The sequence below is a fragment of the Meleagris gallopavo genome, chromosome 16 (genome assembly GCF_000146605.3).
Source record: "Meleagris gallopavo isolate NT-WF06-2002-E0010 breed Aviagen turkey brand Nicholas breeding stock chromosome 16, Turkey_5.1, whole genome shotgun sequence".
In the NCBI taxonomy this organism is placed as follows: Eukaryota; Metazoa; Chordata; class Aves; order Galliformes; family Phasianidae; genus Meleagris; species Meleagris gallopavo.
Window position 1 is genome coordinate 7012082 of NC_015026.2, and position 12263 is coordinate 7024344.

At 51.0% G+C, this 12263-nt stretch overlaps 1 protein-coding gene across 7 annotated transcripts; it reads left to right on the plus strand.

Moving 5' to 3' along the window:
* Positions 1 to 37: 37 nt before the first annotated feature.
* On the plus strand, positions 38 to 12255 carry SLC5A11 (solute carrier family 5 member 11). Of its 7 annotated transcripts, none has more exons than XR_795358.3 (17): positions 38 to 214; positions 1925 to 2096; positions 2828 to 2899; positions 3142 to 3246; positions 3430 to 3489; positions 3640 to 3744; positions 4814 to 4919; positions 5655 to 5735; positions 6266 to 6471; positions 6921 to 7056; positions 7277 to 7384; positions 7542 to 7692; positions 7871 to 8039; positions 8601 to 8816; positions 9973 to 10135; positions 10494 to 10608; positions 11217 to 11317. XR_795358.3 is itself a non-coding variant. In XM_010719516.3 (16 exons), the coding sequence occupies exons 2-16, from the start codon at positions 1929 to 1931 to the stop codon at positions 10514 to 10516; spliced, it is 1869 nt and encodes a 622-aa protein (XP_010717818.1). In that variant the 5' UTR covers positions 38 to 214; positions 1925 to 1928; the 3' UTR covers positions 10517 to 10875. The 7 variants fall into 7 exon arrangements, 4 of the variants coding, with proteins under 4 accessions (XP_010717818.1, XP_003210713.1, XP_010717817.1 ...); XR_795357.3 differs by having other exon boundaries at positions 10494 to 10752; positions 11217 to 11295; XR_795359.3 differs by lacking the exons at positions 10494 to 10608; positions 11217 to 11317 and adding an exon at positions 9138 to 9248 and having other exon boundaries at positions 9973 to 10065.
* The last annotated feature ends 8 nt before the right edge of the window (positions 12256 to 12263 follow it).

The following is a 12263-nucleotide window of genomic DNA, read 5'->3' on the forward strand; positions in this document are numbered from 1 at the left end:
AACTACTTCTCACCAGAGCCGCAGGAGACCGAACGAGTAACTTCGGGCAATTAGTTTAACTTTGACTATAAATATTCCTCCTCGTTCCTTGTGACACTGTTAACAGCTCCGCTGGCAAATCCCCATTCTCTGGCAATATTTAAGCTGCCCGTCAGTTGGCAGAGGCTCGGTGGTGCCTAGCGCGAGGGAGCAGAATGAGACCCAGCTGAGCGCAGTAAGTCCTCCGGCTTCTACCTCGCGGTGGGGCGCTGGGCTGCGGGCGGCTGTGGGGCGGACGCCCTCGGGAGCGGCGGTCACTGTAGGAGGGGTAGAGGGCTGGGAAAGCCTTAAAAAATCCCCTTGCAGCGGCATTGAGAGAAACGGTGCCGGCGGTGCCTCGGCACCCACGTGGCTGCGTCTCCCCGGACCATTGATAAAGGCCGGCTTCAGCGGCCGCATTTCAATGCCACGGATGTTCTTTGCTCACAATCTCTGGCGAGGAAAGCGCTGCCGCCTGTGCCAGGAACCGAGGGGGACCGCGCTGTGACCCGAATGCACAAAACAGGCAAAATTTCCACTGGGCCGTGGCAGAGTGAGGATTTGAAGCCGGAGCAGCTGAGCTCACTGCACTCGACCCTGTGCTCTGCGTGGCACCCACAGACACAGCTCGGTGTGGGACACCCCCAGCACATCTGTGTGTCCCCTCCTCGTTGGCAACACAAGAAACGGCTGGTGCTGCTCGCCTTGCAGAGGGAAAACATAAAGCCAAGCCCTGCATGGGACTGAACTCAGGTAGCTCAGTGCAGACTGTGCTGGAAGTGCACAGCACCTGATGTGGGAGGTGCTTTGGGCTGGTTAGAAATGGCAGAATGAGAGCTCAGAAGAGAAAGCGGGAGGTGGCAGAGGGGTTAGCAGCTCCATGAGGCTGGCACACCAATGAGCATTTCTCTTCTCCAAGTTAAGTGTGCCAGCACAGCCTCAGTGCCAGCCCAGACGTCGCTCCTTAAGGAGGTGCAGCACCCAGAAGATGCAGAGGGACCTGGGCGTGTTGTAAGGCGCAGGAAAGGCTCTGCAGCCCCATAGGTTGTGCTCTCAGCATTCACTATTCAGAGTGTGGTTCTGGATGGGCTTTGGCACTGCAGTTCCAGGTTGTGGCTACCACAGGGCACAACCCACTTGCTGTGTATGGCAGGGGATGGGATTGCGCCTGAAAACCACCCACTGCTCAACCTTCCCATAAACACAACTCCAACCTGGGCTGGGGCTGATCTCAGCAGGAACACAGGACACTTGTCAGTGTTGCCCAGTGAAATTGTTGCATTTTCATCACTGGTGCATTTGCAACATTGCCTCGATGTGTAGGGATGGTGAGTGTGCTTTTATGTATCCATTCCCATTCTGCTTTATTCACACACCTGGACTTTATGTACCTGGCCATGCCAGCAATACTCGGAAGCGGCTGCTTGTACTTCAGACAGCTCTTTAGGCACCTGGGAAGGTGAGGGTCAAAGCATTTTCCTGTATCAACAAGTGGGTGAGGCCAGAGAGCGTTGTGAAAGCCATGCACATTGCACAGGTAGATGTCTCTGCGCTGCGCTGGGCTCAGGGGAAGAACCTGTTGGGCTGCTCCTCTCCCCAGCACAGGTGACACCGCCTCTCCCTGCCCCACCTTTTCCAGCATTTTGAGGTGGGAGCTTATAAGTATCACCTTACAAGTGCAGCAGTAGCCAGAGGACCAGGCATAAGGAACAGAAGGAGGAGCGGGCACTCGGTGTCCTGGTGGTGACGGTGCTGTGGGGCCCAGGGGACATCTCCTCAGCTCAGCAGGGTAATGGAGAGCAGATCCTGTGGCTGGGCAGAGTAGGGCACTCTGGGGATGTTCAGGAGCAGTCAGCAGCTTCCCCTTTTGCCACAGTACTGCAACCACACAGCCCATGTTTTACAGATCTATGCCCAGAGGAAGCGCCCATCCTGCACAAGGAGCCATGGAGAGCACCAGCAGTACCCCGTCATCGGTGACACCCCAGTGGGATGTGTTTCCCCAGAAGACGCTGGGCCCCATAGACATCACTATCCTCGTGCTGTACTTTGTGTTTGTCCTGGCTGTTGGGCTCTGGGTAAGCATTTAACATTCAGACCGCTGTTTTATTGAAGAATATGGCTGTTTGGACTTCAGCTTATTTTACTTTGGCTTGAATCAAGCCACACTTCACTGAATTCAACTACATGAGTGGAAGGGCACAGCTGACGGGTCCTTTCCCCTACTTCAGCATGGGGAAGTGCCCTCACTGCTCCACAGGAGGGCTGTTCAGCTCCAGTGTTTGCAGAGGTACTGAGAGCACTTGTGAGGAAGAGGCTGTGTAAGTACCAAGTACTGCTAATAATGTTTTGTTCATTCGGGAAGGAACTGCTGTTCCATGTATCATCTGTGTTTGTCAGCGGTGAGGTCCTGCCAGCAGATTTTGTAAATTAAAAATAGCCCCCACATACAATTACGGCAGCAGGACATCCTCCTGGCATGGCTTTTGCAATAGCAGAAGCACAGTCTGGCTGTCACAAGGCAAGATGAATGGCTGCTGCCTCCACATGCGATGCAGAACTCACCATATCACATGAAAACATTTGAGATCTCTGAAGAATGGGAGTCAACACGTAATACATGCAATGTGTAGCACTCCTCCTGATAAGTGCAGGTGTCCACAGCTCTTGTCCAAAATTGCTTGCCTCCACTGTGGGTCTGGAGTGAGGACAGGACAGGCTCCTGCTGGGGGACCAGCCACGTGCTCAGTGTGGTTCTGAGCAGCAGCTGATAATGGTGATCCTCTGTTCTGCTCTTCTGCTTTCTCAGTCCATGTGGAAGACGCAGCGCAGCACGGTGAAAGGCTACTTTCTGGCCGGGGGACAGATGGTGTGGTGGCCTGTAAGTATCTTTGTTGTTATCCTGCTTGTGCCCCTAGGTTACAGTGAGACCTTTGTCCATGCAGAATTCATTTCTCCAAAAAGAAGAAAGATGTGTTCCGTGTTTTTGCAAAGACCCAGTAACAATGCTGGCTTTCTCCAAGACCAGTGCAGCTGGCTGGCACAGTGTCTCCCTGCCACCTCCCCTCTATGCACCCCGAGCTTTGCAGGGACACAGTGCCTGACCCCTGCATCTCTTCCCAGGTGGGTGCATCCCTGTTTGCCAGCAATGTTGGAAGCGGGCACTTCATTGGCCTGGCAGGGTCAGGAGCTGCATCAGGAATCGCTGCAACAGCCTACGAGTGGAATGTGAGTGTGGCACTGTATGGCATTGCATGGCTCCATATGCATGGCAGCTCTCCTGCTCCCTCTACCAGCTGCTGGGGGGCCTGAAAAGTCCCCAGGTCTCCATGCCCCTAAGTGCCACATGCTCTCCCTACCTGACTGCAGCCTAGAGCAGCATTTTGACCTTCCCTTCCACTTGTTTTGCAGGGCATGTTTTCTGTTTTGGTGCTGGCGTGGTTATTCCTTCCCATTTACATAGCAGCAGGAGTAAGTAAATGGGGCGTTGTGTCATCAGTCACTTTCTGGCATTCAAACCCCCACATGGCTCAGGAGCTCAGCCATGCTCAGTTGCAGCTGCACGGCTCCCAGCTGAGCTGCTGTGTGCTGCTGCCTTTCCAGCATGTCTGTCCCATACAGGTGACCACCATGCCTGAGTATCTGCGGAAACGCTTTGGTGGAAAAAGAATCCAGATATTCCTGGCGATTCTCTACTTGTTCATCTATATCTTCACCAAAATATCAGTGAGTAGGAAAAAATGGTAGGAAGTTGAATTCAACCTGTTTTTGGAAGAGTGTGTTACCCAGCCAGACTGAGATCACAGAGATATAGAATGGTTTGAGTTGAAAGGGAGCTCTGAATGCCATGTGGTGCCCCTTTCTGCACTGAGCAGGGACACCCACAGCTCCATCGGTGCTCAGAGCCCCGTCCAGCCTGACCGTGGGTGTTTTTAAGGATGGGGCACCGCCTCTCTGCCCTTATTGCAAACAGCTTCTTCTTTATATCCAATCTGAATTTTAGTTTGAAACCATTTCCTCTTGTCTGTCACTACAGACCCTGCTACAGTCTGTCCCCTTCTCTCTTATAGCCCTGCTTTAGGTACTGAAAAGATGATGCAATGGTTGGCCCTTCCCTGGATTAACAGAAATAGAGGTATATTTTTAAAGTACCTGAGAACCAGGTACTACTTGTGTAGCCGTTAAGAGAAGCTACACAACAATGATTGTTTTTCCCCATTAAGGATTTGAATGCTCCCTACAGTAAGGGAAAAGCTAGATGTCAACATCCTGAGCAATTACCCACTGGAAGGTTAAGCTGAGTGGATGCATTGTTGTTAGATTTGTATGCCTGGCTAGCTTGCCCAGTTTCTTCCCTTTGCACGTTCATTTCCTGCACAAACACCTACTGCTGCTATCTGCAGGATGAGCAAGAATGCAGGAGCTGGTATGTGCTCAGGCAGAAAGAGTTCCGTGATTTATTGCTGCTTCCCTTTGCTGCAGTGCCTGGAATGAATAACAGGAGCAAGCCTTGCACAACACCCTGCGAGCTGCTCATTAACCGTGCAGCACTGCACGAGCTGGAGAAAGTGGAGAGGTCTCTGTCTGTGATTTTTCCTGTGCACACGGAGCACAGGTGGGACAGGAGCCTGGCACACGCCTTCCGGATCCCTGGGAGCACTGCATACTTGGGGTCCTGTGGATGCTCCTTAAGATCATACTGTGATGCAACTCCCTGTGTGTCCATTCCCTGGCATCGCCAGCTTATAGGGGTTGGGTAATGTCTACTAGCAACTGCAATAATTTTTGTTTATAGGTTGATATGTATGCTGGGGCCCTCTTCATTCAGCAAGCTTTGCACTGGGACCTCTACATTGCTGTGGCAGGCCTGCTAGCAATCACTGCTGTCTACACTGTAGCAGGTGCGTGGCTGAGTTTCAGGTCAGAGCGCAGCAGGTCCTGCTCAGCGTGTGCATGTAATGCACAAAACAGCCTCATGCTTCTGGTAGGGGCCCTGAATTTCACATCCTATCTGTTTTTGCCATGAGTATGGAAAACAGGGAGAACAGCAACTGGTAACTCACCTATTAAAAAGTATTACCAGGAGTGAGTACATGAATGCCCCTTACAAGGCCACGCCACATATGGATGCATGGCAGTCTCTCCTTAAGAGAAGTGATGCTCTTGGCATTTGCCCAGTGCAGTTCCTCCTCTGGGCTTTTTAGGGTATGAGGGATTAACATAGCAATGAACTGCGTAATGCGAAAAGCATTGTCAGTCCTGGGTGCCCTTTTGGGGCTTAACAGTGGCCAAATGGAACAAAGCCATGCACGGAGCGAGCACAAATCCCACACAAACAAAGGTTGCTCCTTTCCCAGCGCTCACCCCTGGTGATGCTGCTCATAAAGATCGCCTCCACCACCGCTGTTTTTTCTCCTCCATATTCAGCCTGGGCTTTGTTTTGGAGTTTTTCCATGCATTTCCCATAAAGTATTTATACCAGACATTGGCTTCTTAGTGACAAAATGGTGATTCGTTCTGATTTGCAACACGGGGTGCAGGGATGGCTGAGTACGGGCAGAGCAGCACGGCGCTGCTCCCCAGGATGCTGCCGAGGGGGTCGGAGGAGATTCCAGCACTGCCCTCTGCTCCCACAGGTGGTCTGGCGGCCGTCATCTACACGGATGCTTTGCAGACCCTCATCATGCTGGTCGGTGCCATCAGCCTCATGGTCTTCAGTGAGTGCTCCTCCTTGCTGAGCTTACAGCAGCTTTAGCACTACAGACATGCTGGGTCATTACAAATGTTTACTTGATTGATGTTCCAAGAGCTGCTTTTTATGTTTTTTCCTGTAGAAATATGCGTTCATATAATCTTATCAAATCAAATAATCTTACAGTAGTTCTTAAGTAGTAAAAATGCACGAGAACTCCATGAAAAATTAATTGAAGAAGTAGGTTCTGTGGTAATATAAAAGATGAACAAGCATCATCTCTAGCCAACAGGTTTACAAGTGATGCCATCCCCTGCCCAGCATTAAAATTGTAGAATAGATTACACTGCCATAAAGTTGGTTGGAAAGGACCTCAACAATCATCTCATTCCGACCCCCTGCCGTGGGCCGGTTGCCAAGCCAGTAACTCCTGATTTCAAAGAATGCTTGTGGAGGATTTATAGAGACTATAGCTATCCGTCTATCGAGCAAACTGTAGAGACTAAAAACAAGAGCACAGAAGACGTGATAACTACTTCTCATGACCTATTTTAGGCTTTGTTGAAGTTGGCGGTCTGGAAGGTTTGCAGGCAAAATACTTTGATGCCATTCCCAGCACCCGCAAGGAGAACAGCAGCTGCGGCTTGCCAAGGGAAGACGCTTTCCACATTTTCCGGGATCCTGTTAACTCCGACCTTCCCTGGCCAGGGGTGCTGGTGGGGATGACCATCCCGTCCCTGTGGTACTGGTGTACTGACCAGGTGTGTCACTGTTTCTGCCTCGACTCGGTTTTCAGGACATGTTCTCAGCTGTTTGACTCTGATTGCAGACCTAAGGTCTGCAGCATAGCCTAGGCTAGTCACTATTTCTGACAGCAATGCAGTAAAATGTGTTGCTTTCGATCCTCAGACTGCAAAACTGCAGAAGCACAACTAGGTTTTGTGAATTATTTCAATGTAGAAAGAGGAGAGAATGTGTCTCATTGTTAATCCCAGTCCATACAGATGTGAGGCACTCTCAAACTCTTTCAGCTCTGCAGGGGTCTGATCACCTTCACCCCAGTGCTCACTTTTCTAAAATTGCAACAGTTTAGAGAGCAGAATATGTAAACAAACACAGCGTGCCTAAGAGCAGTGCATGACCCAACCACACCATCAGAGCTGGCTCTGCCCCACCCAGCAGCAGATCCAATGCATTTCTTCCTCTCTAGGTCATCGTTCAGAGGTCCCTTGCTGCTAAAAACCTCTCACACGCCAAGGGAGGCTCCCTGATGACCTCCTACCTGAAGATTTTGCCACTCTTCATGATGGTGATGCCGGGCATGATCAGCCGGGTCCTCTTCCCAGGTCAGTGCAGAAGGAGAGCTCTGCTCCCTCTGACAGCCACTACAGGTCGTGTCCATTCTGTGCAGCTGAGACAGCTTTTGCAGTGCATGAAGTCCCAAAGTATGACAAAACTTCCTCCCAGTTACAACTAGCAGAATGCAAATTCTCCTGCAGCAGCTTTCAGCTATACTGTTTCTTGTGACCCATGAATATTGCTTCTCATTTGTCTTGCTTATTTCAGACCTGGTGGCTTGCGCAGAGCCGGAGATTTGTCAAAAAATCTGTGGCAACCCATCCGGCTGTTCTGATATCGCTTACCCGAAGTTGGTGATAGAGCTCCTGCCTGTAGGTGAGCAGCCTGCGCAGGAAAAGGCCAGAAGGGAAAAACTTGCAGCTGTAATTCAGTGGGGTTACACTGGGCTTGATGGAAGTGTGGTGAGGGACAGCATACAGCAAGTGGTTATTTGGGATTCTCAGTGAGGCTGCACCGATCTTTCTGCTTCCAGGACTCAGGGGCCTGATGATGGCCGTGATGATAGCAGCCCTCATGTCCTCCCTCACATCCATCTTCAACAGTGCCAGCACCATTTTTACCATGGACCTCTGGAAACACTTCCGGCCTCGATGCTCTGAGTGGGAGCTCATGATCGTTGGCAGGTATGTTGCAAGGGATCCACTATAAGGGAGAACGGGCTGAGAGCCCCATAGCGTACAGGTTTGCTGCAGTGCTAAAGCTGAGGCCTCGTGGTTACAAGTGATCTCAGGAGGAATTTTGCAAGATGGACAATTGGAAAAGAAACATCTGAGCTAACAATACTGACATCTTCTTGCATAGGGTCTTTGTGCTGCTACTTACGGTGGTCTCTATCCTGTGGATCCCACTGGTCCAGGCTGGCCAGGGTGGGCAGCTCTTCATTTACATCCAATCCATCAGCTCCTACCTGCAGCCCCCTGTGGCAATGGTGTTTATATTGGGCTGCTTCTGGAAGCGAGCAAATGAAAAGGTAACAGCCCCTCTAGGCAGTGCTGGACACAGTCATCCCTGAGGCAGGAATTCCTGGTGCTTTTCAACAGGCATTTTGTAAGCAGTGAGAGGACTGCATTGCTTGGCTGCAAGGTGCCCTTCATAAAGCCTGAAGCTCCTTAGGGCCTTGCTTGCCATTCATTAGATGCATTTGTGTGATCTGCACCAGAGGGCGCACATATTTAAGGAGCACAGCACCAGGAATCCAAAGCCTGCAGCTCCTCACCTGGTGCTAAGTATGGAGTAAAGCCTTCCCAAACCTGGCTTCACTTAGCTGGAGGGCAGTCGATAGCACCTGTGGTTAAAGCAGCCATTGGGATGCAAACGTCCCTCTTGAATGGCCCACTGGTCTCCAATACAGGGCAGACACCACGCTACTGTAACAGCACCAGTGCACCTAGCTAAAACAGCACAAGTGGGAAAAGGAGGGGTGGGAGGCTGCCAAACAAACAAACAGGAAGGAGGAAGCCTGGCAGCCCATAGCCCTGAGTCCCGGGTGCGCTCACACTTCCTGCTCCGGCAAATAACCCTCCCTTCCTAGGGCGCGTTCTGGGGCCTGGTGCTCGGGCTGCTGATGGGCGTCATCCGGATGGTGCTGGACTTCATCTTCCCCGAGCCCCAGTGCGGGGAGCGGGACACACGGCCGGGCGTGCTGCGCTACATGCACTACCTCTACTTCTCCATGGTCCTGGCGGCCGTCTCCACGCTCACCGTGCTGTTTGTCAGCCTGCTGACGGAGCCCCCCTCAGAGGAAATGGTGCGTCCACCCCTCACGTTGCTTCCCTTATTGGTGAATGGACGCCTCACGTTACATCCATGGGAATGAGGCGGAGATAAATAATCTGGAAATGGGCATTTCCATCTATTCTTAGTACATGAAAACACTTGTAGCAACCTGTAACAGCAATCCCTCCTTTGCTCCAGTGCCCTGCTGCTTTTCTTTTAAGGTTTTGGTCCCACATATCCACAGTTCCACCCTGGAAACAGGTCAACAGTTGATGTTACAAAGAGCTGTTCTTAAGTTCAAACGTGTGTGTTTAATGCATAACAAACTAGCTTTTTCCCTCTATTTTCCAAGAAATTCCAGATTCTGGGTCATCTTTATGAACTCTTACTAATTTAGTGAGGAACCATTTTTACTCGCAGAAAAGAGAAATCAAGGGCAGAGAGCACACTTCCTCTGGAACAGGTTTGTGCCAGTTTGACTACTTTTAATAGACATAATGAGTCTACAAAAAACGTAAATAGCAGAAAGGAGGGCCAGAAGGGACCTTCAGAAATCATACAGCCAATGCATCTCTTGCTTCGAGACAGGACTAACCTGGCATTTCTGAAAGACCCGTGGTGAACTCGCTTCCATAAGCCCCCAGAGGGAGGTGCCCAGGGAAGTGCACCACCAGTTCAAGATCCTGCCCCTCTTTGCAGAAGTTTTTCCTCTTCTCCAACTCGAATCTTTCCAGCTTCATGTTGTGCTCATCCCTTCATGTCTGCCCTGTCACTGGTATCGAGAACACTCCTCTTTAATGAGCATTTGACATATTTGAAGAAAATTATCCTATCTCCCATCTGTCTTTTCTTCTCTAAACAACCCCCGTTCTGTGAATCATTCCTCACTGGCCACGGTTTCCATTCTTTTGCTCCCTTTCCTGGCCCACTCAGGCTGCATCCAGCAATACCCACGCAGTAACCAAAAGCGAAGACCTCCATCCTTCCAAGAGCTCTCAGGCCGCAGATAAAACTAACCCAGCGCCGCTCTGCTGCCAGCAGCGGAGCACTGAGCCGCTCACCTGCTCCAGCAGAGCGGGAGAACAGACTTCAACCCCTCACAGTGTTCTCTCTGCAGGCTGCTGTACTGCTCAGGCAGTCCTTTAAGCGACCGCAAAGCAGTTTAACACCACTCTTCATGCCATCAGATAAGTCGGCTTACCTGGTTCACACGTGGGGATCCTCCAGCCAAGAAAGACCTAGCGGTCAGCACTTCTCCTGACACTGCCAAAGGAGCACGCGAAGCTGAGCGCCCAGCTCTCCAGATTGATATAAGCATTGCTTCTGAAAATAGTACAAATGATAACAAATGTAAGTGCTCCAACACCATACTCAGTAACACCTACAATTAACAACTCTAGGCATTATGTAAAGACTCTGAAGACAAGAACAGTTAAAACTGCTTCCTCTGGATTTCTGTATCTTCAGGGCATGCTAAAGGGTTTTACCTGACAGTTTCGCCTAAGCAAAAGTTTAGCTTCTTTTCCATCTCTTGATGGCATTACATATGCTTGAAATCAAGAAGGAGCTGGATGGGATACAGAAAGCCATGCCACTGTCCTGCCTAGAGCCTAGTGCTGCCTGCACCTGCTGCAAGGAGAACTGATTGAAAGGGGAGGGTGGAGGAAAAACACAGTTACTTTCATGAAATTCCATTTCTGTTTTTCAGTGATGTTTTCTGATGGACTCTAGCAGCAGGGAGAACCCAGAGCCCTGGGCGGAGTTCTTGACAGATCAGTGAAGGAGGATTTACATTTTTTAAAACTTGTACTTGTCGGTATTAGGTACAAACATGCACAGCAACTCATTCTGCATTTTCCAGCAATGATTACCATCACTTGTTTTTGCCAGGCTTGGGACACTGTTTATGCAACTATGCAGCTGTGTATTCCTCTGGTCTATAAAAAGCTAAGGAAAAGATCAGTAAGGTAATGAGGAAGTGAAGTGCAGATCTCTCAGTGCTGAGAAGTCTCATTCTTGTTGCAAGATGCTTTGTCACACATGGCCCAATCCAGCCCAAAGCTGGGAGAATTTGCTTTTCACACATGTAATGTGGAGTAACCCTAACTGGACAAAGTATGCACGTGGCAAAGGAAGCTGATGGGCTCCAAATACTTAGAGATGGGCTTTTAGATTTGATGCTGTTACTGCTTCCTAAAATGTTGGGAAGAGCAGAGCTTGAGCTCAGATCTCCAAGGAAGAAAGAAATAGACCATACAGCCCCAAATAGATGTTATTTGAAGGGTTTCCCACACCTCAGTGTAGCTAGCTTACTTGTCTGAAGAGTGAGGATGCACTTCTGCATCAAAACCCTTTGTGCAGGGCCATACTGACATAGATCTGGGATCTGCTGTTGGTGACACTTACACCTTGCTCTGTGCTGGCTCTGTAGGTCCGACTGGCACCAAGAAGGACTCAAAGCTGGTGAGGAGCCTCCTGTGGCTCTGTGGGATGGAACGCAGACAGGAGAACCCTGAGGACGTGGCGCCAGCCAAACCCGAGTGTCCCATGGCTTCCCTGGAGGAGAACCCACTGGTGAAGCACGTCCTGAACATCAACTTGATACTGAGCATATGTGCAGGGGTCTTCCTCTGGGCCTACTTCGCATAGCAGTCCGCCGCTTGATCCCAGATGACATCAACTAATGTTAATTGGTGTAAATAATAATAATTAGCAGAGGATTAATGTAATTCATAGTGCTTTGTAAGTTTTATTTAAGAAGACAGACCCTTATCCCTAATGCATCCCTCATTTCCCTCGAGGAGCACCCGGCACAGCCGCAGACCTGAACTGGATGCACGAAGCTGAGCACAACGAGCTGAGGCGGGAGCGCGGTGTTGGTTATTCCAAGTATATAATTATGACTTTTGGGGTTAAAGCACTACTTGGCACTTAGGACATCTGGATTCTGTTCCTATTTACGCTTCTGTAACCGTACGTAAGACACGCGGCTTGCCTGCGCTGTAGCCCCTGTAACCACCAGGGTGCACAACCGACCCGGGGCACGGCCTACAGCCCGGATTCCCTCATCCACGCTCCGCGAGACGCAGTGGGCGTGCAGTCTGCGCTCTGGGGTTGCTGACGTTCCCACGGGACTGCGCTGATGGCAGTATGCTGGCAGGTGGTGGGGCTGATATTGCCGGAGCAACTCAGCCGAGGCGCAGCGATGGGATGAGCGGCGCTGAGCCCAGTGGCACACACTCCTCCAGAGTGGGCCGGGAACGGGCGGTGCAGCGCCGTTAAAGCCTTCCGCCAGGAGAACGGATGTGCTTGGAGGTGCATCTCGTCCTCGAGAGGAGAAACACGGCCGGGCTGTGCCGCCGACGCGTTCAGCTCGGTAACCAACCCATCCCCAGGGCCCCGCGTGGCTGCCGGAACTCGCTGCACCTGCCCGAGCCGGAGGCGTGGCCCTGGCGCGCGGCACAACGGCCGTTTCTCG